Source organism: Anolis sagrei, chromosome 3, assembly GCF_037176765.1.
Source record: "Anolis sagrei isolate rAnoSag1 chromosome 3, rAnoSag1.mat, whole genome shotgun sequence".
NCBI classification, from domain to species: domain Eukaryota; kingdom Metazoa; phylum Chordata; class Lepidosauria; order Squamata; family Dactyloidae; genus Anolis; species Anolis sagrei.
In genome coordinates this window covers 34,817,652-34,845,416 of record NC_090023.1, presented here as the reverse complement: position 1 = coordinate 34,845,416, position 27,765 = coordinate 34,817,652, and the positions used below count along the sequence as shown (strand labels likewise).

The 27,765-nt window shown below is 38.6% G+C and overlaps 1 protein-coding gene across 8 annotated transcripts in view; it reads right to left on the bottom strand.

Moving 5' to 3' along the window:
* NBEA (neurobeachin) overlaps positions 1-27,765 on the bottom strand; it is a 441,541-nt gene that overhangs the window by 84,585 nt on the left and 329,191 nt on the right. For all 8 annotated transcript variants that reach the window (XM_060770825.2, XM_060770827.2, XM_060770830.2 and 5 more), the window contains 4 exons: positions 15,076-15,193; positions 12,660-12,762; positions 11,084-11,199; positions 974-1,086 (listed from right to left, as the gene is read on the bottom strand). In XM_060770825.2, the coding sequence (XP_060626808.2) occupies positions 974-1,086; positions 11,084-11,199; positions 12,660-12,762; positions 15,076-15,193 (450 nt within the window). The remainder of the gene's footprint in view (positions 1-973; positions 1,087-11,083; positions 11,200-12,659; positions 12,763-15,075; positions 15,194-27,765) is intronic.

The following is a 27,765-nucleotide window of genomic DNA, read 5'->3' as shown; positions in this document are numbered from 1 at the left end:
GGGGACGGACCAAAATACTGTTTGCTTACCGTTGAAAATTACCTAGGGCCGCCTCTGGCTTCATGTACCAGTTACCGCAATCTAGACCACATTAGAGCCTTGTATTCAGGTTTGGGGTCTATTGTTTGGGTTAACTGGAAAGAGAGACTGGTATGCCTTTTGCATCACAACTAATGGGAAAGTCCTGCTGGTTTCTCTGTCTTAGAAAGGAGGAAAGCACAGTGCTTTTGTAGAGTAGTAGAGCATGTGCTTTGTATTCTTGGAGACCTGTGATACCCATTACACCTGGGGTGCCACGTCCGAGAGCACTGGCTGGAGACTTAGGCTGGTTCTATACTGCCCTATATCCTAGGATCTGATCCCAGATTATATGATTTGAACTGGATTATATGAGTCTACACAGTCAGATAATCTGGGATAAGATGCTGGGATATTTGGCAGTGTCAATCCAGCCTTAGGGAACTGCCATGCTTTTCTGGGTCTCAAGGGTGATTATACAAATCTCAGGGTGGTGGCACTGGAAAAATAGATTTCCTGATTTTATTGTATGAGATTATTTTTGAGCCTAGGAACTCAGTTCCTCCCTGCTCTCATTGGGGACAGGTTTAATATAAAATAAAATAAATTGTTCCTCACTTCTCCAAAAACCAGGAGCAAAGAGGGCAGAGAAAGAGTCAGTGGGTGCATGCACAGGGGACTATCTTGTCATTTGAAGCAGGGCTATGAAGAGTGGATCGAATTTGTGTCTAGTAAACCTTTCCTGGAAATTGATGTCGGTATTATAAATGCAAAGAGTAACTCAAATAATAGATCCACATTTTAAAACTGTTTTCTGCATGAGATTTTGCAAATGTTAGTTTTGTGCCATCACAGGGGCCCACTTCTTATTGTCAGATTTTAACCTATGAACTAAGAAGCTGCTGGATGTTCTTAAATGCAATTCTAACAACTTTTACAAATAGTTGAAACATACCTTTGAAAGATCTCTGAAGTTTCCTGGTAAGGTTAAATCCAACTCTTCCGATTCATAATTTGTTAATACCCATGGAAAAACAGGATATTGGTTCAGATCGTTATATGTGCGTCCTGATAAAGACAGAATATTGTAGAACATATGGAATAATTATTAAACATAAAAACTTTACAGTGATGCAGCACAACAGAAATCAATGAAGAATGATTTGCTTTACATTAGGGTAGCCCTATACAGGCAGTACCTGAGTTGTAAGCATTCAACAATTCATAGTTTAAAATGAGGGTGAGACAACAGGCAGTGAGAGAAATTACCCCTAGGAAGAGAAGTCCACTAAGAGTTATCATGAGAAAAGAGTGTATCTCTTTTTTGTGGATAACGTGATTTTATAGCTGTTAGTGGTGTTGTTTATGCTTTAATTGTTTTTAATTTTGTTTAGATATTAAACCAAATGTTATTTAATTGTTGAATTGTTTAAGGCATTGAATTTTGCCTCTGCTGTAAGCTGCCTTGAGTCCCCTTCAGGGTCAAGAAGAACGGGATATAAAAACAGTAAATAAATAAATAAATATCCATTGAAGCTTTATCACCAATCCTGTTTCCATAACAAGCCATTTTTTCAGAGTCTAATTATCACGGGGATAGAAAGTGAAGTGAAATCCTCTGAACAGGAGCACTGACAGCAAAACAAACTTCACAGGGGTATTAACCCTTCCCTATGCTAGCCAAAGCTATCTATCTATCTATCTATCTATCTATACATACATACATACATACATACATGGGGCTGGTAGGTTTGGGCCCAGATCAGTTTGACAGAAAATGATTTGTAATATTTGGTGGTATGTTTGGTGTAATCCCCCGAAAACAGAACAGGAAGGAAGGAACTGTTCTGGAGAGGATGGAGTTAAGTCTGCATTATACTGAGGCAGGGGTTTGCTGCAGGGCTCGTGGAGAAAATCCTGCAGCATCCTTTCTCTCTCCCCAACAGTGGAAAAGATCCCTAGGCTCCTCCTCCAGAGAAGGTCCTGCTGGGCACTGAAAAGTCTCTGAGTTCGTCTCATGGCATGATGGGAGTTGAAGTTTCTCTCTCTGTTTCTCAGCCAATAAAAGGCCTGGTTGTGGCCATGTTCTGATTGGCTGATATTGAACACAACTGGTGACTACAATTCCCAGGACCCTCTCTTGCAGTTTGTCTTTTTTTAAAAAAAAAAGTTACAGTAAAAACGTAAAAAAAACCCAGTAGATGAATTATTCTGAAATTTGGCAGGCCTGAGGTAGATTTCATGCAGATAGGCCTTAAAATGACTGAGGATTGAGTCTTCAAAGTTTCCCATTGTAGCCAATGGGCTGAATCTTTGCCAAATGAAAACTGCAACAATCCTCCTGATTCAAGTAAGTTCCTGGTAAACAGAATGAGGGTGAGCTGAAGACCGACCCCGAAACAGCATGTCTTTGGCCCCATTTCACAATCTAATGGCTGGAGTTACATAGATGGATAGATAGATATGTTTGGATGAAGCAACACTTTAAATATGTACCTGTTCCAACTTACAAACATATTCAACTTAAGAACAAACCTACAGAACCTGTTGTGTTTGTAACTTGGGGACTACATGCATTTTTATTCTAAAGCCTGCAGGGACGGTTCTAGAAGCAAGCACATCTTCACAAATGTGCATTCATTTTCAATCCTGAAGCCTGGCTAAGAATGAACACTTAAAGCTCTTGTTACAGTAAGATTAAAAATGAAGAAACATCCAACACAATTTGTTAATTTTGTTAAAGTATCACAAAATTATTTGTTATTTTCTAACGATTTCTCAATGCATACTGCATGCTAATAGCTTGTAGGTCTATTTAGTTTGTCCTGTAATGGATCAGCCTTGAAAAGTAACACAATGCTTGAAATAAACTAATGAATGAATAATATCAGGACTTAAAACTTCTTAAGTAACTAGGACCAATGCACCCCTATGTCATATATTGTATGTAGCCTGCCATGGTCATCTTCTTTCACACATGTTTTGTAATCTTGTGCAGGCATGAATCCAGAAGTTGATAGCCACCATATATGATTATGCCTAAGTTGATGGTCATCATATACATGTCCAGCTGTATGATCAATAACGATACATCACTGGTTTCCTTCCTAACCTAATCTTTCCCTATGCTTTAGCAACATCTCACAAACCAGCTGGTGATGTGTGGTTGCTTCAACTTCTGATGGTTACATGCCATGAAGCTCAATATTTTTCTCACATTTGTGTGCATGCATTTGTGGTTGTTCATATTTAAGTGTGTAATAAAAGAAATCTGCTTTTCCAAAGAAGACTTCAGCTTCCAGTATAGAATTAGCCAGGAGAGAAGAAAGCCACTGCTTTGTTGAGGACTAAAAACAAAATAGTTGCATTCTTGCTAGACTATCCCTAGTTACTTGTTAACAAGAATGTCCATGTTTTTATAACTAAATAAGGAATTGCAGAAATGTATGCTGTAATTGGCGTATGTTTTACCTTTACTGAAGGAGCAGATTTTCTTCCAACTAGGCTTATACAGATTAATGTTAAAGACTGAATATTAAATATTGCAATCCTATGACACTAATCTACTTTAACAATAAAAACTGAAGAGCAGAAAATGAAATCTTAGAAATATAGAATATGTTTCTTCATTAAAAATAACTTTTTAATTAAACCATCCAATTTAATGTTTTTATATGGCATTTTAGTTTTGAAGGTAGAGTGATCTAGAGACAGCTGACAAAGAAATTATAACCGCAATTCCTTGGTGAAAATGTTAATGACAGCAAAATATTGTTTAATTAGATGATTGCAGCATCTGGATTAACACTCTTTAAAAGCGATGTTCCTGTGCTTGTCTGCTTCTTCACACTTTACAGACATTTTGTCATCTCTAGGTCATTAGGAAGGAATTTTAATGGTTTTCTAGAAGGAAGCAGTTCGAGTTACATCTAATTAGATGACAATAATAAGCCCAACACATGCAGTAGCTAAATATATACATAATTAACCAGTGGGGCTTATACATCACAGACTAAAATGTGGAAAATGCTAAACAGGAAGGAGGAGGCAAGTGGAAGAAAAGAAGTGGGGCTGAATTCATTACCTGAATATGTCAATTTCAAGTAACATAGAAAATAGTTTCCCTTCTAAATAAAGGAACATAGCTTGTCTTTTGCAGTATAAAGTTTTCAACGCACTGTAATACTTATATTATTAATCAGAGGTTTAACATTGCATTGTGTAGTTAAGAAAAACTTTACATCTAATTTTCAACAAAATGAGTTTACTGTTTTTTCTGTTTATGAGTCATTAGGTTTATTCGTTTTTCATTTTATTTTAAAATTATTAACTGCTAACTCAAAATAAATGTAAGTGCTGCAGTCAGTTGATACTAGCTTTAAACAAGTGTCTCTGCCATTTTCAAATGTTTGCATTTTCAAAATCCATACAATTTTAGGGGATATATTGTTTAATGTTCTAAATAAGTGAGTTTCTTCTTGAATATATTTTTCACAATCTAGTGATTAAATTATACTGAATCAGTTGAAAGATCCATTAGACATTCCATGAGAACTGTGCATTACAAGAATTATTTATAAAATAGTCCAGTCAGGAAGTCTTAAGTCTACAAAATGAAGACAAAAACCAGGGGCAGGCAGAGTATAAAACTTAGTCTGACTGATAAGTAGCAGAGTGCCATGTTTACCTTTGGAATAAAAACACTCTGAGCTGTAAACATGATGAAATATGTCCAGTGACAAGAGGGGCAAGGAAGAGGTGAAGACCTTAGGAGCAGAACGAAGTGGTGAGAAAACAACTGGGTATGCTTGTCAAGACAAGAGTGCTCCGATTCAAAGGAACAATTTTCATTCTACACTACAGATACAGTGAGGGATATAATAAAATTTCAGCACTAGTGAAGTCCTTCCCTGGTTCATTAATTGTTATTTGATGAGTGACTCCTGCAATCCTATGCTCAGGTATTTGCAAGTAAGCAGAATTCAATTGATCTCCTTTCAGTAGGCATGAAGAGAATTGCATTGTTTGCCAATTATTTTAAAATTGAATACAATTAATAGGTGGCTTTTTTGCATATCTGTAGAGTGAAACCTTTCATGATTTTGCAGATGCTTTAAGAGTGGTCTGCCTGCACCAAGTTATACCATTACCAAACATGGGGAAACATAGGTTGCTTACCTGTAACTATGGTTCTTCGAGTGGTATTCTGTGAATTCACACCTATGGGAATAACTGCGCCTGCGCAGAGCAATTTAGAACCTTCTAGTTTTCTAAAAGATACTTTTAGGTGGTAGCCCCATTCCCCTGAGTGTATATATACCATGGCAAGCACCTTCATAGCTTTGTCAGAGGTTAGGACCAGATAGCAACCTGACAAATGTCCTCCAGAGGAATTCCTTTCAAGAAGGCGGCTGAGGTTGCTGCAGCTCTAGTAGAGTGCCCTCGTGCAGTCCTTGGTGGGAGGATTTTTGCAAGTTCATAAGCCAGACAAATTGTGTTGGGAACACAACTGAAAAATGGAAGCCCAAGTTTGGTGTTGGAGTAGCTTACAAACAGTCTGGGAGACAGTTGAACAGTTGCAGTCCGATGTAGATAAAAGAACATGCCGCACATCTAGGGTGTTAAGCTTCCTCTTAAGGTCAGAAGATGGGTTTGGAAAGAGGGCTGATAATACAATGTCCTGGTTCATGTGGAAGTGAGACACCACTCTGGGCAAAAATTAAATGTCCGGGTATAACGATGTTACAGTGGAAATTGAGAAATGGTTTGTCAGCCCAAAGAGCTGAGAGCCCACTTACTCTCCTGGCAGATGTTATTGCCATAAGAAAAGCAGTCTCCCAAGATACAAGTGGAGATCCCAAATCTCCATAGACTTGAAAGGCTTCCGGGAGAGCTGCGACAAGACAAGCTCAAGGTTCCAAGATGGAATGGGTGTGGGAACAGGAGAGTGTAGATTAAGGTATCCTTTTGACCAAATGGGATGTTTTCCTAAATCGTTTGAGATTCCAGGATAGCACTGCTAAATAACATTTAGGGATGATGCAGAGAGACCCTTTGAAGCAAGAAAGACCAAAATGTCTGGTGCTCAAATAAGACTCAGGTAATATCTGCCGCAATTGCAGAAACTGCAAAAAACACTCCCACTTGTATGAATAAGGCCTTTTAGTAAATGGTTTATGTGCAGCATTTAATATGTGCTGAACTGTGTCAGCATAGGTTTCAACCTGTCAGATGTAGTCTATGGGCATCTGGGTGGCAGGCCTTGCCATTGTAGATGGCAAGGAGATCTGGATGATGGCTGAGATGTTGGTATTGACCCCATAGCCTGAATTGGAGGGTCATGAACCAAGGTTGCCTGGGCCACCATGGCGCGATGAGAATCAGATGTGCCCACTTAGTTATAGCCTTGCTGATAACTCTTATCAGTAGCGGCAGTGGAGAAAATGCATACAGCAAAGGACCTTCCTAGACATTCCTTAGGAACTCGTTTTGAAGTCACACTTTTTCTCGCACAGAATAGGGGCAGCTGCTTGTTTGTATTCCATGCAATAAGTCTATAAGTGGTGTACCCCACCCATTGAAAATCAGCTATAATTCTGTCAGGTGAAGTTTCCACTCATAGCACGCATGTGGGTTCTTGCTAAGATCATCCTCTGCGAGAAGATGTACTGCCATGTTGTCCATCTCGTGGAGGATATTTTCCTCTCTGGAAGAAGAACTGCCATGGGATGAATGGTCTTTGAAAGGCACCACTCCCAGAGAAGGACAGAAAGGGAGATGACAGTGAGAGACCAAGTGCCGCCCTGCTTGTTGATATAATAAACTACTGTTGAATTGTCTGTGAATTTCTGCAACTGTTCGTTTTGAATCACTGCATGAAAGGATTTTTTATGGCAAGAAGCTCTAGTGCATTAATGTGTAGGTTTCGTTCATCAGAGACCAGTGTCCTCTGACAGTCATGTCCTGGCAATGTGCACCCCATCCCTGTGGTGATGGAGGTGGTTGGAGTGTGGGCCTTGAACATATGTTGGATTCAAGCAGCCATCACAGGAGGGATTTGAAGACAGCTCTGGGTATCGTGAGGCATTTGGTCTGTGCACTGCAAGGAGGTTTGATGATGCCAAGAAACCAAGCCTGTAAGGGTCCTATTCTGAGTCTTGCAAGGGATATTAACCGATGTCGTAAATACAATGTGGCTGAGTGTTTGGATATATCTGGCCCTGTGACGTTTCTTGGTCAATATAGTTGCAACCATTGCCCAGAGTTATTGGAAGTGGGTCTATTGTAAGGTGGCTGTGCCAGTTGTGGAGTATATGGTGGTCCCCACAAAGTCTATATGCTTGTTCTTCTTGAGTGTGAGGCCTAGCTTTCTTAGTGTGTTTAGAACATAATGATTGACACAGCAGGAAAGAAAGATCACTGAGTTAACATTCGGGTGGAAGGCTAGCCATGACAGGTACCCTGTATAGATTATCTAGCTTTCTCAAGTTGAGGGTACTGAGGAAGGAGTGATTGAAACTGAGCCAACTGAAGCTGGCAAGGCAGGAATGGAAGCACTGTTGGCATCTCTGTATGCTGGATCATCTACAGGAAAGGTTGTAATTTTGATCTGTAAGCCAAGGGCACCTGCCAGTCATGACATCACGTCAGCAAAGGCATGGATGCTGTCAGAGGATGACGGGTCAAGATGGGAGGCTTGTGGCTTAAGAGAATTGCCCCCAACCACACCCAATGAGGAACTGTGTTCCCTTCAAATCCTCTTCAAAGGGGACACTGGCAGTGGAGTAGTTGGAGTGAGAGTCTGGCATTGTGGTAATGCAGAATTGGGATCTGGGATGAGTGCCCATAAAAGTAAACTCAGTTGGAGCTTCCCTTGAGATTGAAGAATGTCGAACTTGATATTGGGATCAATAGGCAACAGCTGGTGGTTGGTAGTAGAAATGCCTCTTTGGAATTGTGGAAGTTAAAGTCCAAAATACCTGGAGGGCTGAAGTTTGCCAATGCCTGGTGTAGGGAGTGATGCCTTTCCAAGACTGAGGATTTGGAGCTTCAAGATTGTAGGGAGCAGCCGCTTGAACATTGAGAGCAAGAGTGGTGTCATGAGCCTGATGGAAACACTAACCTAGATTATCTATGCTGGGTGACACTGAAAGATGATCAACCCCGTCTCGATATCCATGGTTTGATGTGAAAGTATTTGTGAAACATCTCTCAACTCCTCCCTGATGGCTTGTGAAGGAGTGTAGGGAAGTATGTGTGCACGTCTGTTCAAGCAGTGGGACCTGTCAGTGGCTCAGGAAAGGCACAATAACCTAGAGTACCAAGCAGATGGAAAGTGTAGGAGATGGTAATAAGGGGTGCTGCGTTTGCTCTTCTTCTGTGCCTTACGATAAGAAATTTGACTCCCCCCCCCCCTTCCCAGGTCTTGGAGGTCTCTGCAAGGGGGTCTCCGTCCCCTAGCCATTTGCTGAGGATCAGAGTGAGAGGTGTTCAATACCAGAGGTGTGAATCCTGAAGATGAAAGCCACTCACTCTTACAAACATGTCTAATCTGGCCATTAGAACAGTCAGGAAATACTGGAATCTTATTAGAAACATCCCGGGATGCGAGAAACCCCCATTGATAGCACACAAAAGGACTCGAAATATTGGTGACATATTAGTACACTCAGATGTAACCCACAGAACCCCGTCCTCTAGGTCGGTTTTGGTCAGCAACTACCGTTGTGGACACTGTTCAGTTTGTTCGCTACTGGTGGAAACTAAAATTCTCGTACATCCACATCTATCATTTGAGTTCAAATTTTCCCATTTTGCGACCTGCACCTCAAAGGGATTAGTTTATTTACTCATTTGTAGTTGCAATCTTTCCTATGTGGGTCAAACACGCAGAGAGATAAGATCTAGGATTATTGAACATAGGAGTAAAATCAGAAACCATTCCAGGGAGTCTATACTCTACAAACACTTTGATGATTCACACCATAGCCCAGAACACTTTAAGTTCCATATCCTTGAAATGGTCACTCATTCCCAACAAACTGATTTCCACAACAAACTTCTACGGAGAGAAGCATACTGGATTTTTAGATTAAGGACAGAATACCCACATGGTTTGAATGAAACTAATTTGTACAATTGTTACACATAATTTCTGGACCTTTACTGTACTATGCATCCCTTCTTAAATACATGGAGAGCATCCACAGTGCCATCTGGTGGTTGCTGTTCACAACCCTTGCTCCTATGGCTTTAACTGAGCTTCACCTGAAGTAGTTCTTCCCCTTTAAATGGAGGAATACCAAAGACCTTTCCCATACTTGCAGCCAGAACTAAACTCAAAGCAGAGTATCTCGTGAGTATCCTCTCAAAGACTTAGTCAGAATTGCCAAAGGTGAGGAATGTTAGGACTTGCAGTTCATCAGCAACTGGAGTGTTGTATGATTCCATCACCTGTTTTTTTCTGAAAGAGTATAGAAACGCTGGAGGAAATGCATTCCCAGAACATCACTTTTAATACTATAGGAGAAAGAATATTACTTTACCCATGAAAATTTTATTTGATTACATTGCATTAGAGACAATCTGATGATCTTCCCTAGAAATTAAGCTCCTAGGCAGAAGAAAGAAAAAGGCAGCTTTTGCTCATAATTTGTCCACCATCCATTTCTGAGAAAGCATGGCATTATGCCTTTGACACAGTCTTTCTGCTTTTCAAATGACAAGCCAGTGGCAAAGAATGGCAATGCTAACCTGTCTCTCAATATGAGGACTCAGATTAAAGAAACAGTAGTTTGCCTGTGGCCGCCCAGCAAGTTAAAGGCTAAGCCAGTATATGCACCCAAAACTTCTTGTCTCATATATTTAGAGGCTAGGGAGCCACAGAATTGAAATCATTTCTGCAAGGAGGATTCATTCATTTTAAAATGGATGAAAACAACTGGATGCAAAAGAAAATATCTAGATAAAATAGAATTCTATAATAATGTTAGGCTGTCAAATAAAGTTATTGTCAGGCTTAATTAGGGGAGCTGACTTATACTGAATAAGACTATTGGGCTATATAGTCTAAGACAGCTATGTGCTAGAAATGGCTGTTGTTGTCATTGCAAATGATCTATGATCAATTACTATGGTAGTTGATATAGAAACGAAATTAATTAGATAGAATCACTCTTGTACATATGAATGGCATCTAAAGTAATATATCACCCATTAACAATAAAGAAATTACTCATATTGATTTATCATAAAACCAAATTATTTCCTTTGCATGGTTTTTGGCCCAAGCCCTCTGAGGAGTTTTGATTGAATATGATACTAAGCAAATACAAATTTTTTAATGGTATTGGAAGAATTGTTTTAATTTCAGCTTCAGTGAACTTCAATTTCACAAGGGAAAATTTACCTCTAGTAGTATTTCTATTAATATTTGTATATAAAAACCCTTTTGGAATAAAATGACAAACTCTTGTATATTTCAGTCAGTGTTAGGAAATTGCAACAGTACACATAAATTAGCTAACCACTAATATCAACCACCAATTCTATTACTCACATAGAAAGGTGTAGAAGATTAGGCCTACTTTTAAAAATCTGATCTCTAACATTTCAGTTCAAAACACTAAAGAAAAGGGAAAGATGCAGCAATTTAATAATAACACCACCCAGGTGACATCTGTACTAGGCAGAATACTAGTGTTATTTTGCTGTCTAGTTGCTGTTGCTAAGAATGACGAAGTAGTGAAATTACATTTTCCCATTATTATTTCCAGACACATACTGGCAATGGTTTGTTGACTCTAATAAAGCTTCAGACAAAGCTGTCAGCAGAGGAAATGGCAGCAGGAGAGCAAAGAACAACCACCACTACAATAAATAAATCTGAAGCCTGGGTGATAGGTTGCGCATTTTCCGATAAAATTTAATGTGAGTTTTTTTTCAGAATCTATCATAGAGCTGCAGCTAAATTCCAGAGGGATGAGTGTATTCTATCAAGTCACGGTGCTCAGGATTTTGACAAACATAAACATATTATAAAGGATTAAAGAGGCAGAAGACTTACCTGCTATAGTGTTGAGAAACATCAAGTATTCAAAGTTTGAAATCTCCCTTCGCTGCCACCGCTGAGTCATATTGGAAGATTTGTACAGTTGACGGGGAGTGGCCAGAGATATTCGTCTAGGAATTAAAGAATTGATTCTAAGATTTGCTCCTATAGCTACTTACACATTCAAAGTAAAAATAACCTATTCTTGTTATTATAAAAAAATCATTACTGGAAATTATATTATAAAATAATTTAATCATTCTCTCTTCCATCGCAATTCACATTCCCTTCATACTTATTCAATAATTCACAAAACATGAAAAATAACAATAAATATAATAGTTTACAGAACCTTTGTAGCAGTAGCAACCATGAATGTGAAATGGGACATGTCCAAGATACGTAGCATTTTGTAATTGCACTTTGTAATTAGCTAACGGAGGGATTATCAGGGCTAACTTTCTTGAAGACTCAGATTGTTTTGTCCAGCTCCTCCATTAATCATCTCTTCCTTAATGCTTACCCACCTGCTGTCAGTCTATTTCCTGCCCCCTTTCATTTCCCTTGCCCTTTCCAAAATGTGCTTGCTCATTTACACTGAGTTTGTTCTTCACTCATTGTCCACTAAGCAGTTGAATAGCAAATGTACTAAACAGTAATGACAAGCTTGCCCCAGAAATATTAAGGGTACTCTAAGCTGATGCCATAACAGCAAAATAGAGGTGAAGTGAAAAACAAGGGTCTAACCATATTTATGTCCACCCTTAGTGTAGTAGGCTGACATGCTTTGATGTGAACGGGTGTTGTAATGAAAAATTGTTCACAGAAGTTGTATATATGATTCTATACTTCAATTTTTACAGTGCTTGTGTCAGTAGTTCCCTGGATCTTCCTTTTTGTCTTGTTTTGAAGCAAGAGCCAATATTTGCCCTTCTCCAGTCCTTTAGCACTTCATGTGGTCTCCAAGATTTTTCAAAAATGGTGGCAAGGAGTTTGGAGAGTACATCACCATGTGCTTGGAAATGCTGTCCTTGGTTATTAAAAAATGTTTCAACAGTCCAAGAAAGCAATTTCCTAACCACAGATTTGTCACCCTAGCCAGCATGCTTTTCAACAGGAAATGGTGAGCACAGATTGGGAAACTCTGTCTCATGGGAGTAGAGTACAGACAAAACCATAATGGTTGTGTTTGGAATATCAGGTTTGGAATTGTCAAATGACACTGAGGGAGACCACAGAATGAATCTTATATGGTCCATTCAAGGTGTAATCACTGGGGAAAATCCCAATGAACTGAATAAAACCTCTGACTAAATACTTCAAGATAAGTCTGTCCAATTACTCATTTAATTTCAAGCTGGCAATAAGTCCAAAATGTCTGAAAATAACCAAATTCTCATGATACCCACAAACTCAGTTTAAATTGTTGTATTTTATGATTTTATTTTAAAGTGTTGCAATTATCCTGTTTTTGTAATATCTGACATTTGATAGATGTTCAATGTTATGAGGTCCCCATACATTAATCATATAACAAACTTGTATGAAGCTATTATCAAGCAAACCAGAAAATAAATAATACTTTTAATACCTTGCTTGCGGTAAGCCATAGCTGGTCCCCACTCCAACACGAGGTAAGCTGTACACAACTTTTTTTACTGTTGCTTGGTCAGGAAAGTTGAACATTACGGAGGCTGTAATGTGAAGAGAATTGCAGCATTATGGAATATTGCTGTGCAAAGGAATGTATCTTATGTATCATTCTTCCACATATCCCTCCCAATAAAGCTGAACAACCCAATCAACATTTCAAAAATATATTTGAAAAGGTACTCTAACTACAGGCATACCCCTGTTAACAAAGTATTTGATGAAGGGTTTGTCTACATGGGTCACAAATCACAAATCTGGCCAGAAATCGCTTCCAGATGATTTCCAGGGACTTCTAGCTCCTAACATGTTGTAAGACTGGTTAGGTTAACTTGATTATGAAAAGTTGGGGAATGCCCTGGAGCTTCTCAGAAACTCTGGAGCAACCACACACTTCAAGGTTGGTGTGAACAGCTGGGCCAGGGGATGATACTTCCCCCCCCCCCTCTGTCATTTGACTGCCTCTATGGCAATCTTAGGACTATCTATAATTGCTATTAGCCCAATTCACAGAACACATCATCATCATCATCATCATCATCTTTATACCCTGCTTTATCCCCCTGGAAAAGGGACTCAAAGCAGTTACCCTTGATTCCTTCTTTGTCAAAGTAGTGAGATAAATGCCTGAAGATTGGTGGGGAAGAGGGGAGTAGGTAAACAACAACACTTTTAGAATGTTTCTGAGTTCCTAACAGAACCTGCTGCATTCCTGAATTCTCTGACAGATTTTCCCAAAGGACAAGAAGTGGCAATATTGCCAAGGTAGACTATTGACACAATCACTGTTGAATGCTTGTTCACTGTAGTGCTCATTTTGCTCCCTGACATTCCAGCAAGACGGGAGCAGTGAAAAAAGCTGAATAGTTGGAATGCAAATGGTGTTAAACTCTTTGCAAAGCTGACGGAACACATGCTCATTGCTTTATTATGTGGAACTGGCAGCAGGAAAAAGAAAAGAAAAGCTTGTATTGCTTCTTCCATTGTATTGTCAGCAGAGCTCTTCAGAGTAATCAGGAACTCTTTAAAACCTACTTTTATGAATGAGGCCTAGATCCTGATTTATTTGTTTGTTTGTTTGGCTAAGCACTTTCAGGAAAAGTCTCCCATCTTCTCAGTAACCTCATGTCAAGTCCAACCAAGATTTCCAAAGCTGTGTCTTTCCAAGTTGTTTGGGATTAGTTTCAGTAGATGTGGCCTGAGGACAAAGTAATCATGAGAGTAATGATGTGCTCTCTTGCGCTTTGCTCCTCATGGCTGTTTAAAGATTGATGGTGAGGCCAAGTGGGTCTGGAATATGGTGCAATGCATGCTTCTCTATGTGAGGTCATGGTGCCTGCTGTCTTCAATGAGGCAGTGCTACAGTTCCTAAAGAAACCCATGAATTTTGACAATTATTAGCCAACTCCAAACATTACTTTGAAGGGAAGGTGGAGCAATTCCTGGCACATTTTGGTAATGATGATTAACTAGGGCCATTTTAATCTGGGTTCAGTCCTGGTTGCAGGAATGAATTATCCTTAGTCACACTGATAGAAGATATTTATCCTGAGAGACACTGCGGTAATGTAATCTTGTTGTTCTTTCTTGATTTTTTTTATCACCACTGAATTAGCTCAATGGATAAAGATTGAGTTGAGAGCATGCTACGTCAGTGATTTGGCTCTTACTTAAAAAGTAGATTGTTTCAGGCAATTTGGATATGAAGATGGCAGAGAGTATAATCTTATCCCCAATGCTGTTTAATATCTAAATGAAATTATTAAGATTGGCCATCGGGAGATTTGGACCCAGTTCTACATTTCTTTCACATATGAATCAGATGCAGCTGGATCAATACTTGGAGGCAATGGTAGACTGCATAAGGACCAGTGAGCTTACACTGAATTCTGACAAGATTCCTTCTTTTCCTTTCATGTCTTTACTACCTACCCATGGGAATTATATTTCTTATGCAGAGCAGGAGGCCAGTGTGCACATGGCTCTAGAACCCCAGTTCCCTGTAATTACTGCTTGAAAACTGAGGCTGGATCTACACTGTCATATACAGTTTGAATGGCAGTTTGTATTACGTGGTCAGTATAGACCTATATAATGCAGGACCTAGAAATTCCTAGAGAGGTGTCCTCCCAGGTAAAAGCAAAGAGGGGTTTATTTCATGGTTTTTCCACTTTCAAAAGGAAAATGTGATCCCTGTGGTCCTAACCCCAGCAAACGTAGAGGGATTGCTGTAGTAATTTTTGTGAACCACCCAGAGTCCCCTTTGGGGTTGAGAAAGGTGGGATACAAATACTGCAAATAAATAAATAAATATTTTTAAGGAACAAATATTTTAACCAAAATGCATAGTAACATACTTCTGTTTGCCATGAACACCTCCAACGCTGTATTCTGAAGAAGATATCGTCTTGAGAAAACAGCTCGTATTTCACTGAACATCCATTTTCCATGCAGTCCCTCAGTATAAGCAAGAACCTATAAATAAATAAATAAATAAATAAATAAATTGTATTGATGACTGGGTTTTGTGTTACAAACAAAGCCAATTAAATGTATGATCTTTAACAGTTTACTTTTGAAGGAAATAATGCCATTAGAAGAGTCAGAGAAAGCTAAGCGTATCAATATTGTATTGTTGGTGTCTATTCTTTCCCCTGATCATGATGGCTTAACCTCCCAACAATATCAACATTTTAAAACAACATTCATATATACATAGGTAGTCCAACATAGGGAATATTTAATGAAAACGTCATAGAGTCTTTGGTTGATTTTTCTTTAAAGAAGCTTGCAATAATATCCCATGTTTGACAACGTGGATAGGATTGAAAAAGAACAGGGGGCAACCTAATTAATAAGCACGCATCCCTCCATGCTATTTAGTTTTAATAATACTAATTGCCTAACAAGCCAGAAATCTGATACAAATCTATTCAGCTTTACATTTAGCTTTCTGTGCACATGTAAAACTTGTTCTAAAGCAAAAGTAGGAATCATAGAACCTAGATGTTATTAGACTGAAACTCCCAGAAACTCTGATACTGCTGGGACTTATAGTCTGACATCTTCTGAAGGGCTGCATCATTCTTATCACCCCATTCTAAAGAGTTCATGTGACAAAGTATTGGCTAAAGTAATCCAAAGATGATCTCCATTATTGATTGATGAATGCATCTTATAGCAGAATGAATATCAACATCAAAATATCCTCAAACAAATAGCAGATATCCTCAGCAGTCTAATAACACATAGAAACCCACCCAAATTTGTACTAGATGTAATTACAGAGATATGCAACATAATTGAAAACATGAAAAGAATAATCCATAAATGTTAGCAGTATGAAAACTGGAAACTTTTCATATATTTAAACAGTGCTAGCATTCGTCCCATCCCTATCTTCCCTAGTCTAAGCAAATGTTGCCAGTTCAACACAAGGACTTATTTTCTATACTATTTTCCATTCCTATCTTCATTAACTTCTTGTGAGCCTATTCTATAACTGAAAATGTAGCACTGCAGATTACATCCGATTAGTGCAAAATAAAGTATAATTGATGTTTCCCTTGATTTGGAGTATTTTCGTTAATGTACCCTAAAATTGTATTAGCTGTCTCATGTAGAGTTTGTGATTGACTATAATCCTAAAATCCTTTCACGTGAACTACTGCCATGTCAGGTATCCCACATGCTGCACATATGTATTTCCTCTTCAATCCAGAAGCACAAGCTTTCTATTGAATTTCATTTTGTGAGTTTCTGCACAGTTTTTATTTCTGTCAAGACAATTTTGAATGTTATTTATGCTTTCTGAGGTATTAACTATCCCTATCAATCCTGCACCATTTTCAAATTTGATCGGTGTTCTCCTTTTCCTCCTTTCCTGAAGTGATTGCAAATGTGGCTAATGTAAGAAAGTGACATGATATATTTTTGGACTAGAAATCTCAACTATAGTCAACACAACCAATGAAAAGAGCTGGGAGTTGAAGTCCCGCAATATCTGGGGGTGGGGGTGATCTACTATATACATTTAATGAGGGCGAGTACTAGATTCAGATTAGAGTCCTCTATCAACTCACCACTTTTAATTGCGGCAAGGACAGGGCTTCCCGTGCGCATCCTACATGATGCATGGCAGGCCATGCCCACATTCCTCCCAAAGTGGAGGGGAAATGCCGAAAGGAGCTACCCACACTTTCCTCCCCTTTTCCCTGTATGATGGGAGAAAAGGTGGCGGGGCAACACGCCATCCTGTTCCGTCTCCACCATGTGATGGGGTAAGGAGGAAGTGTGCATGGGATACCATGAGCCACCCTGTGCATTTTCTCTTTTGCCGGTGACTCGCTGTGAAATGACATGGTCCAAAAGGGTCGTGAATAGGTCATAGGTCTCCCTCCATTGAGGAGACATTGCGTGAAAAGTGTTCCAATGAACTATGAATCTTTTTGAGATTAGTATAGCCTGAATATCAAGTTTCATCCCCATTTCATGGGAGAGCTTGTCAAATGATATGCCAAAATCAAGACACATTGTATCCATATCTTTCTTATAATCTACTAAACCAGTGACCATTTTTTTTTAAAAAAAGAATCTAAATGTAGGCGGGCAGAATTTATTCATGATAAATTAGTGCTGGCTCTTACATATCCTATAGATCTTTTAATTGTGGTCAAATTGCTTCTAAGCATATTCCTTATAATCAGCTTCATGTATCTTCCAGAGCAGGACAGTCTGAATGACCACTCTGATTTCTTAGAACTTCCTTTTGTACCCATCCAAATTAATTTCCCAAAATTCAGGCCGGGTTGGCTAACAGCTTTACATAAGATAATAAATTCTAGAATTGCTTCCTCCCACCTTGTAGTTCTTACAATTTGAATCTCAGTTATTAAGATTTTCACATTTGAAATCCTTTCATTCATTCATTCATCCCACTACCATTTGAAATAGTTACTAGCAAGATGTGTCAAGAATGGAGTCTTCTTTAGTTGTAAGGATTATCTCTAAAATTAGAAGGAGTAATTTTTGACATTCCTACATGAGAAGTTTCTTGATATGAAACAACACATTTCAATATTCTCAGTCTTTCTAGGTCTATAAATATGAAAAATTGAACATTAAATATTATATTTTTCAGTATTTTTTGTTTGTTTGCCTCTACACATAGCAAAGAGAAACAATTAGAAGCAAAATCTTATGAGCTGCTGTGCAGAAGACTGTTTCCTATTTGCCTCTTTAGCAGTTTCTCATAGAACGTTGTATCCCTGGATCATGGGAATGCACTGGGCATGCTGTAAGTAGGTTTGGAAGTTATGACTTAAGAATGAAAGCATCCACATTTGGGTTCCTTTGGGTCTTATCTGAATTTCCATGCACATTTGTAATTAATACTAGCAATGGAATCTTTCTCCTGAGGCAATGAAATAAAAACTATTATTAGAACTGAATAAGAGAGGCTTCTTTCAGTGTGTGCAATCTGTTAAAGAGCTTGCATTCCCTCGTCTCCTACTATTATTAGTCAATATCACTCTCTCCACTGATTGCCATTCCCCTGTGGCCATTCTCTGCTTATGCACTGTTGGCAAACAAGGGTATTGTGTGCATATGGCTAAAGATGGTTTTCTTATCTGTCGCACACATCCTCCAATAAACTAGCATCCGCACAGTTGCAAGTGAGGGGAATGGAAAAGTCCAAGCTAAAAATAATTGTAATGTCTAATCTTAAACTTGTTAGCATTGGGCTAGCTCGGTTTCACAGCAATCTTCCAAAGAAAATCCAACATATGCCAGATGACAATTGCAAACTAATCCCTTTCCTACTTTCTATTTCTTTTTGTGAACTGCAAAGTAAGGTCCAAGAGACAGTCTCTGATGCATCTCAAGTCCAGTACATGCCTTTCAAACCTAATCAAGAGGGTGTAAAATGTATATAGAAAGATGAAAGTGCCTTTGCCTTTGTAGCATATGGCAAAAAAGCAGGAAAAAGGCTGAAAGAGATGTTCCATAGGGGAAGGTTAAGTCTGATGCTAATGCTTATTTAAAATGGTGACAGTCTGGAGTAGTGAAGCCTTGCTGGGCTGCTTTAATTTCTCTCTGGAATAGCTCTCTTCCAACCTTCTGCAGCACATCAAAGTCTCTGGAGCTCAATTAAAATTGGATTATATTGAAATGCCCTATCTATGGGACTGTGTGCTCACTAACACTTTTCTTTGGGTAATACTCCAGATGACAGTTGCCCATCCCAATTTAAACAGTTGTCATAGAGACCACAAACTAAAGCAGCAGTAACTAACAATACAAAGGAAAGGTAAGTGCTCCCATTTCTGTGAATGAAGCGGTTGGCTTTCAGCTGCACTGGATAGACCACAAGCTGTTCAACGCAGCTAACATAAAAGGCTGTAATATGCCAAGCAGCTTGGCAGAAAGAAGCAAAGTAAATGATTCCAGCAAAGAATTTCATTTGTGTTTTGATAGCATCCTTGTAATTAGACAAGCATTTTGCGTGTGGCTATTCTTCCACCACTTAAAATATCCAAAATTAATAGACTCTCTCTAAGGATCACTACTGAAACTAGTGCATTCACAATGGCCAGCAGTTAGTAAATTGAAGTAGTCAATAATTACTTTCTAATTACCAGTGTAACATGACTGGGATAATTAGTGGGTACAGTATTTCAATAAAAGATTATTCATTTAATAAATATAGAAGACTAAATGAGTGCATAAAATAGAAGTGCCTTTACATAATGTACAAAAATCATGACATGAGAGTTTAGATCCATTTATATAATTTCACTAGTGAGAGAAAACAGAGCATTCACCATGCACTTTTCCTCCAGCCCCTGTCCGGAAACTATTGCATAAGCTCCTAGCCCTCCAAACTCAGTATTTATTACTGTTCAGGCTATTGATTGTTTTATACTGGTGTGTTATGTTTTATGATGTGTTTATTTATTTCATTTTATTGCGTCGTGTTTTTAATCTATGTTTGCCCGGGTTTGTCCTCATGTAAGCCACCCCAAGTTTCTTTGGGGAGATGGAGGCAGAGTATAAAAATTAAGTTATTATTATATATTGGTTTTGTACAGGTTTTTAAATATTATATGCTAATGTTTTTAATTGTATTTTATGTGTTGGGGGCATCAAACTGAGCCGACTGTGAACCGCCTTGAGTTTATTGGAGTATATAAATATGTTAAATAAATATTGTTATTATTATTGTTGTTATTGTTATTATTATTATTATTATTATTTACTTGAATGAGTGTTCTGCTGTATTCCACACACTGAAATCAGGCTGCCCTGTTATTCCACATTAGGCAATATGCATGGCATATTATAATACTCCATGAAACGGTGCTGTTTATAAATCTACTTAAGAAAATTTTCAGTTAAAACTACTCAACTAAATGAATGCAATAAATATTCCTAAATAACAATTAATCTGTAAACATGATTGATTTTAGTATCTTGCCTCAAGCCTTGTTAATTTTTTGTTTTAAAAAACCCCTACATGAATCGATTCTGGCAGTTTTCAAAAAGGCAAAATAGTGTTATGAAGACAGCTTATATTTCTGGCAGCACCACAGAGCAATACATTTGACAGTGTAGATTGCTAGTAATGATATCATGTAAATGGCATGTTTCTGGCACCATCAGAACTCTCTACTTTACTTGTAATTGGCTTCATGAGAGTCCCAAGGTTTTCTCTCCCCCCAACCACACCCCCCCCACCCGACTCCTTGTTATTGTGCTGATTACCATGGAAATGAACAATTATTGTTAGTTTACTGTATGGCTCTATTTTTGTTTTAAAACCCCTGGACAAGCATGCTCCGCGCTCTCCTGGGTGAGCCTGTGTTAGGATTTTGAAGCAGCAACAAGGCAGAGAGCGCAGAGTGCAGGCCAAAGGGGAAGGAAACAAAAACGTGTCAGAAAACCTAAAAAGTGCACAGATCAAAATTTGTCAAAACAAGGACTGGGTTTAAACCAACAAGAAAGGCCCCTACAGCTTGGGCCTTGACAAAGCACGGCCTTATTTATTTATTTTATTTTATTTTAAGCCCAGCTGTGGAAAACACCATCTAATGAACCTGTCTGGGGTTGCTGTCCCCATCCTGTCAGGCATGTCAGGAAATGACAAGCACTGGGGACAGGCCGCCGCCAGTCATAGACAGGCCTGCCAGCTGGAGAGTTCAACCCCAATCTAATCACACCACCAGAAAATAACTTTTCATGCTTGCAGTCTGAAAAGATGGGCTCAGGGAGAGAGAGGGGAAAAAAGAGAGAAATTGAAAGAGAGAGAGCGAGAGAGCGGCTGAAACAATGCTGTATGGTTCAATTATATATTGTTCTTCAGACAGAAATTATTTTATAGATTTCATGCTAATTCAAACTAAGAAAGTCTTGAGTTTTCTTTCCTAACATAGTCGTATCAACTAGCCAGAAAAATAGACCACATCACCCATATCTACACAAAGAAATGGCTATCATTTCTAAGGAAATGAAACAGGCATTTACATTGTGTCGTATTTTAAAATAATGAAATGTGATTATTGTGATTGAATCACTGTCTTACACTAAACTGCTTTTTCAGTTCACATTGGAGGATACAATTTCTACAATAAGATAGAGAACCTTCACTGGGCTGAATTAATATTTTATATTAATATTTTAGGAGAAAACGAGAAGAAGAAAGACAAATGAGGCAAAATATATTCTTTTCAAATTTCTTAGATATTAATAACAACAAAGTGACATATCATAAAGAACTGGAATGCTTCAGTTACATCAGTGGTTCCCAACCTTTTTTTCACCAGAGACCACTTTGACCAGAGACTACTTGACCAGGGACTACTTGACCATTGACCACTTTGACCAGGGACCACGCTCCAATATTAGTACCAAAAGGGTTACAAATTGGTTTTTCGTCAACTTTAGATTCAGTTTGGGGTGCTGATTCAGAAAATTGTATTGGATAGACCACTTCGGCTCTAGTTTCTGATACAGAACATATGCCATGGTCAGTGACAGGACAGGAGTGGCAGATGGCATGAAAGGAGCGGAAATAAACTAAATAAATAAAGAAGGAGGCTCGCGGATCAGATTTTTTTCCTCGCAGTGCACTGGTGGTCTGCGGCCCACAGGTTAAGAACCACTGTTATATGAATAATATCCAAAGTAGTATGAAGAACAATGCAACAAAAGTACATGGCAAAAGTACATCCCTAGGTCCCAAAGGTTCCTAGGACAATGCTGCATGAGAATAATTGGACTGCACCAGACAAAACAATTTAATTTTTTTAAAAAATCATGAAAGCTGAGTCTGTCTGGTCAAATACTCAGGCACAAAATACTACCAGAGAAGCATTAATTGTACTACCCAGCATTGGTTATTGGTACAGACCTTAGTCATAAAAATTTAAAATGCTTTAGGTCCCATCTACACTGACTATTTAATGCAGTTCAAAGCTAGTTTCAAACTGTGGTGGCCAGACAATAAATTCCCACAAAAGCATACAAAAGAAAGCCATTAATGAGCAACACTGCACTATGGTTTATGTAATCACCATCTGAGCTTCAAACTAGTTCCAGGATTTCCTATGTAATCAACTACACACCAAAACCACTTTCTTTAATACCAGTCTGAAGCAGTGTTAAATGGTCAGTGCAGATGGGGTCTTACACAGTGCCAAAAAAGATGTCTTCTGTCATTGGATTTCCAACTTTTCTTCCCTTTGAAGAAGTGATGGTAATAGGTCATACTTATTTTGACCGAAGCATTGAATGAGAATGTGTAAACTTAAATAGCTCTTTTCTCAAACTTATATTAACACTTGTTGTTTTGTGCCTTCAAGCTATTTCCAACTCATGCAACTGTAAAGTGAACCTACTACGAGCTTTTCTTGGCAGGATTTGTTCATAAAGTGTTGCCTTGGCCTTCACCTGAGGGTAGGAAAGTGTGAGTAGCCCAAGCCAGTCATTCAATGGGTTTCTATGGTCTCCAGACACTACACTGTGCTGGCTCTCATAAGATTAACCATACTTGGGTTGTAATATTAACCATACTTGAATTGTATTATTAACCATATTTGGATTGAATGGTTATATGAATATGATATAGCTAACCAATTTTTTCATAGAACTCTTAGGTCATTAATTGCACGTAATAATCCTCTGAGATCAAGTTACTAAAAGGGCTTGTTGATGTTGAGATGCACTTTATCATTAGCTTAATCATCATCTTCCTGTCAACAGAGAACTACATAAAGAATTATAGCTTTTTTAAGTTTTAGAAAGAAAACAGTCTACTGGTTACTATCTGCTTTCCCTGCCCCATCCCTCTTTCACTTCTTTGTCTTTTAATTTCTGATACACTTACTCATACAACCTCCAGCTGTTTTGAATTTCTCCCTAAGATAAAAATAACTACATATTTCTCTTTTTTATATAATATAATATATAGTATGTTTTATATATAATATGGTCATTCACACTGAAGTACAAGCATGCTATATAAGTTCGTTAATACTGAAGTTTTTGTGCCCCATTAAAGATGGGTGTAAAGATTTCACAGACCAAACCTACATGAAATGTCCAAATGAAAACAAAAGTATTGGCTAGACTCCAATGGAATCTCTTTGGAGATTTTAAGTCTCAGTAACTGATCCTTTCCCCACCTCATTTCTAAAAATAATAAAGAATTTATATTAGGGAAGCCAAACATTTATTTGCATCTATAAAGTCTGGCAAACTTCAGAAATTTGTAGAAACATCCAAAGGGAGAAGGGAGGGAAACAAATACAGTATGTTAAGACATAATGGCAAACAACAACTCTACTTTGCTCAACATTTTGGCATAAATTGAACTGCTAGTTTCATTTGCTATAAGGCCCCTTCTACACGGCCATATAATCCAGATTATTGAAGCAGATAATTCACATTATCTGACTGAACTGGATTATATGAGTTTGCACTGTCATATAATCCAGTTCAAAACAGATAATCTGGATTTTATATTGCAGTACAGAAGGGGCCTTAGACTCACTCAACTGATTGCTGAATTAGCTGAATTTTGTTGATTCAGTGGTTCTAGTCTAGCTGGGACTTGAATTAACTCCACAGTCTCAAACATAGAATCATAGACTAATAGAGTTGGAAGAGACCACATGGATCATCCAGTCCAATCCCATCATGAAGGAAAAGCACAATCAAAGCACCCCTGACAAATGGCCATATATCAAAAGACGTTGAGTCAGTTCTAATTTCTCCAGAATTCTCTATTATTTCCTCATTTTCTTGGGTGGGGGTTCAGATGGATTTTGTGAATTAAAATCTGACAGTATGCATGCCTTAACAACCAATAAATGACCTAAATAGTGATGATTTTTGTGCTATCTATATTTTCCATCTCCACTTTAGCAATCTGTAATTGCTAAATATTAGTCTTTTTTCTCTAGCTCTCTTGAGTTCTCAGATATTTGTAACATGAAAAATCTAAGGCAACTTTGTAACTGTAGTTCACATTCTAGTATTTCAGGATTGAGAATAATTACTTTTGATATCTGATATTGCTCCAAAATTACTTCAATTACTCAAAAGACCAGGGTCCTGCACAAATAAAGGTATGTCACTGGCGTAAAAAATGACACTGTCCTTTCAACTGAACTATGCTCTCAGGTAAGCACTTAACACCCCCTGCAAATGGCTCAATTGTAAAAGTGAGCAGAAAAGGCAAGAAGAGGCATTCTTGGTTCATGCCTTTTTATACTTAATAAGTTGCAATATTTTTGTATGTTTATAAGATGAACCATTGTGTATTTGTTTTAATATAGAAACAAACTACGAAAGAACACAAGAAAAAGGACATCAGGGACCTCATCAGACATCCTTCCCTCATTTCGTTTCACCAGCAGTTGCCGCATGGTGCCTCATTTGTCTTCCAGTGCCCCCCCCCCCCCCGGCATCAGATGGAGACAATGAGACAAGGTGTGTTGGTGCCTGTCCCCATCAGCTGGGGAAAAGTGCAAAACATACCTTTCGTTGTGGGTGAGGAAGTGTCTTGCGACACTTCCTCAGCACTGAGGATTGGTGAGGGGGCCTGCCGAGAGTCATGCGATGGCGATCAGCAGGCCCCACCCCCAAAGTGCTGCAAAGGAGTAATTTGCCCAAGTGTGATGAGGTGGCAGGATTAATTATTTTCAAGTATTTTGTCTTTGTTTTGCTATTTACATATGCAACTTCAGGCTTGTCAGGTATTTATCAAGTGTTATTGTTATTTTTATCACATGCACTTAACTTTACATTAGAATTAAAGAAATGTACAAAATGGGTAAACAATTTAGAAGCTCTCATCATACTATCAATGTTGGATTTCACTCAAAATGAACAAAACATAAACAATCCTACTAGATCTCAATACTGGATCTCAGAATTTCACCTTTGTCAACAGGTATTTGCTGCCAACATCCTTTGGATGGTAAGAGGAATTAATTTTTTTGCATAGATTAGTTGGTCTGTTCTACTCTGCTTAATAAAAATGTTGAAGTGCAATCAAAGCCTTCATTAACACAGCAACCTGTAATTGCTGTCAAAATGGTGACCTATTGTCAGGTTAACAATGAGAAATCCAATGTGCTGTTTGCTCGAATTTCATTCCAATTATTTTAATACACTTACATCTCGATGCTACAATTTCCATCTGGAGGTCATATCCAATCTAGTATTCCCAGGATTTTTCATTTTCTTTACCTACTCACTTGTATGACCAAAGTTTTTCATCTCTGACACTATAATGCAACTTGGAACCAGTTCGGGAGGAACTGGTTTTGAAGCTCGCTAATTAGATAGATGGGTCTGGAACTGGTTTGATAACATTAACTACAGAAGATCAATGCCAGGAAGGTTGATGACATAAACCATGGAATCTGGCTTCAAACTGCTTTACTGCTTTTTCTCAATTTCCTGCAGATATGTGCATCAGCACTCCAGAGGCATATGGGCTGGAAAAAAGAGTAAAGTAGCAGGTAGGAGCAGAGGTAACTAATTACCCCTCCCCATGGTGAATTAGCACCCAGCTGACCAGTCATGCCCTTGGGGCATATTTCAGCAGCTCCCATTCTGAATTGTATAATGTGGTTTAGTAGAGGCAGGTGTCTACAATGTGCTCCACTTTCTGCAGAGCCAATTTTGACTGCTGCAGCTCATTAAGCTGCAACTCATTAGATTTTCCTGCAACTTTCTTTAATGTGCTGTATACACTTAAATCCATGTTGCAGCATGCATTGGCGGTGTGCATTTTGTGGCTGCTACAGATTTGAGTCCTCTTGAAGATGCATTATAGGGTCAGTAGAGATAGGCACTCAGTCATATGAGTTTCCATGGATGCAGAGTTTTGTGGCACTGTGAATGATGATTTGGAATTGCAAATATTTAATTATCACGTTTCTCAGTAGAGAGTTAAATGATTTATAAGTTTTGCTTTTGTTAAGATTGTCCTAATACAAGAATTGTTATATGAGAATTTCAGCAGCCTTATATTTGATGTTAGAATACTAAGAGTATACATCGCGTGTATTTAGCATATCTTGTAAATCAGATGCGTATATGGGATCTTTGTGGCTCAAGACCCTTTCTTTTTGTTACACGTTTACATTATAGATGAATTATAAGCTGGAGCATATTTCATTTAACTAACATGGCTGTATGTCTCTTTTCTTCATTTCCAAAAATGCCAAAAAACTGAAAGCCGAATAATCAGTTTTGGTTTTCTAGATCCTCAGTTTTATTTTTCATAGTTGAGATTCAACCTTCTAAGTCTTCAATCCCTTTTCAACCTTCTAAGTCTTCAACCCCTTTTCAATGAAAATCCACATCTCTAAGTCTTTATTCAATGCTCTCCCAATTGTAGTTTCACTTTTAGCTTTTTGTTTACTACAGCTAACTAATAATTCAGTCTGAGTTGTTGATGTCACTGAATGCTCCCTTTAATCTGATTTTAGTTCTGTGTGGGAACTACCCTTTAACTTTGTCTTTTGATCTCTTGTTCAGTACAGGTGCCCTGTTCCTGAGTGGTAACGTTTTTGTTCTGGTTAAAGGACACTATTAGATTGTATTACAAAGACTTGTTGGTGGTTCCTTGCCTTATAAAACCTTTCAAGGTGTTGTAAATGCTTCTTTTCAGGGTTTTTTGAATACAAAGAGCAAGTTTTGAGCACTGCATATCTGTCTTTGTGTTGCAGACCACTAGCAACTCTGGAAAACTACACACCTTTTCTAAATTTGTCTACTAGCATCATTGTGTTCATTCTGGATGGCAATCGCTTTTTCTTTCAACCTCATCATACTTACTAAAATAAGCGTCCTAGGACACTTCAAGCCTTCTTCAGGAATGCAGCCCTATGTCAGCCATCACACGTTATGGTGTGGCTTCCAGTTAAAGCTCCGCCCCTAACCTTTGGACGTTTCTCCCCAAACACTGAGGCCTTCCCATGTTGTGCTGGCTTCCATGTGATAGGGAAAGCGCCGCCACGCCAGAGTGGTGCGCAGGGCGATGGAGTTGCCCGCAAATGGGGGAGGGGGGGGGAGGATAAGATGATTTGTCTCTGAAACATGTTAAACATATTTAAATCCATTAAAGCCAGCTGCTTACACTCACATAAGGTTAAAGGTAAAGGTCCCCTGACATTAAGTCCAGTCATGTCTGACTCTGGGGTGTGGTGCTCATCTCCATTTCTAAGCCGAAGTGCCAGCGTTGTCCGTAGACACCTCCAAGGTCATGTGGCTGGCATGACTGCATGGAGCGCCATTACCTTCCCGCCGGAGCGGTACCTATTGATCTACTCACATTTGCATGTTTTCGAACTGCTAGGTTGGCAGAAGCTAGGGCTGACAGCGGAAGCTCACGCCGCTCCCCGGAATCGAACCTGCAACCTTTCGATCAACAAGCTCAGCAGCTCAGTGCTTTAACCCACTGCGCCACCGGGGGCTCCTACACTCACATAGCTCACTTTAAATTGTGGCCTTTATTTGTTATTTGGTATCTA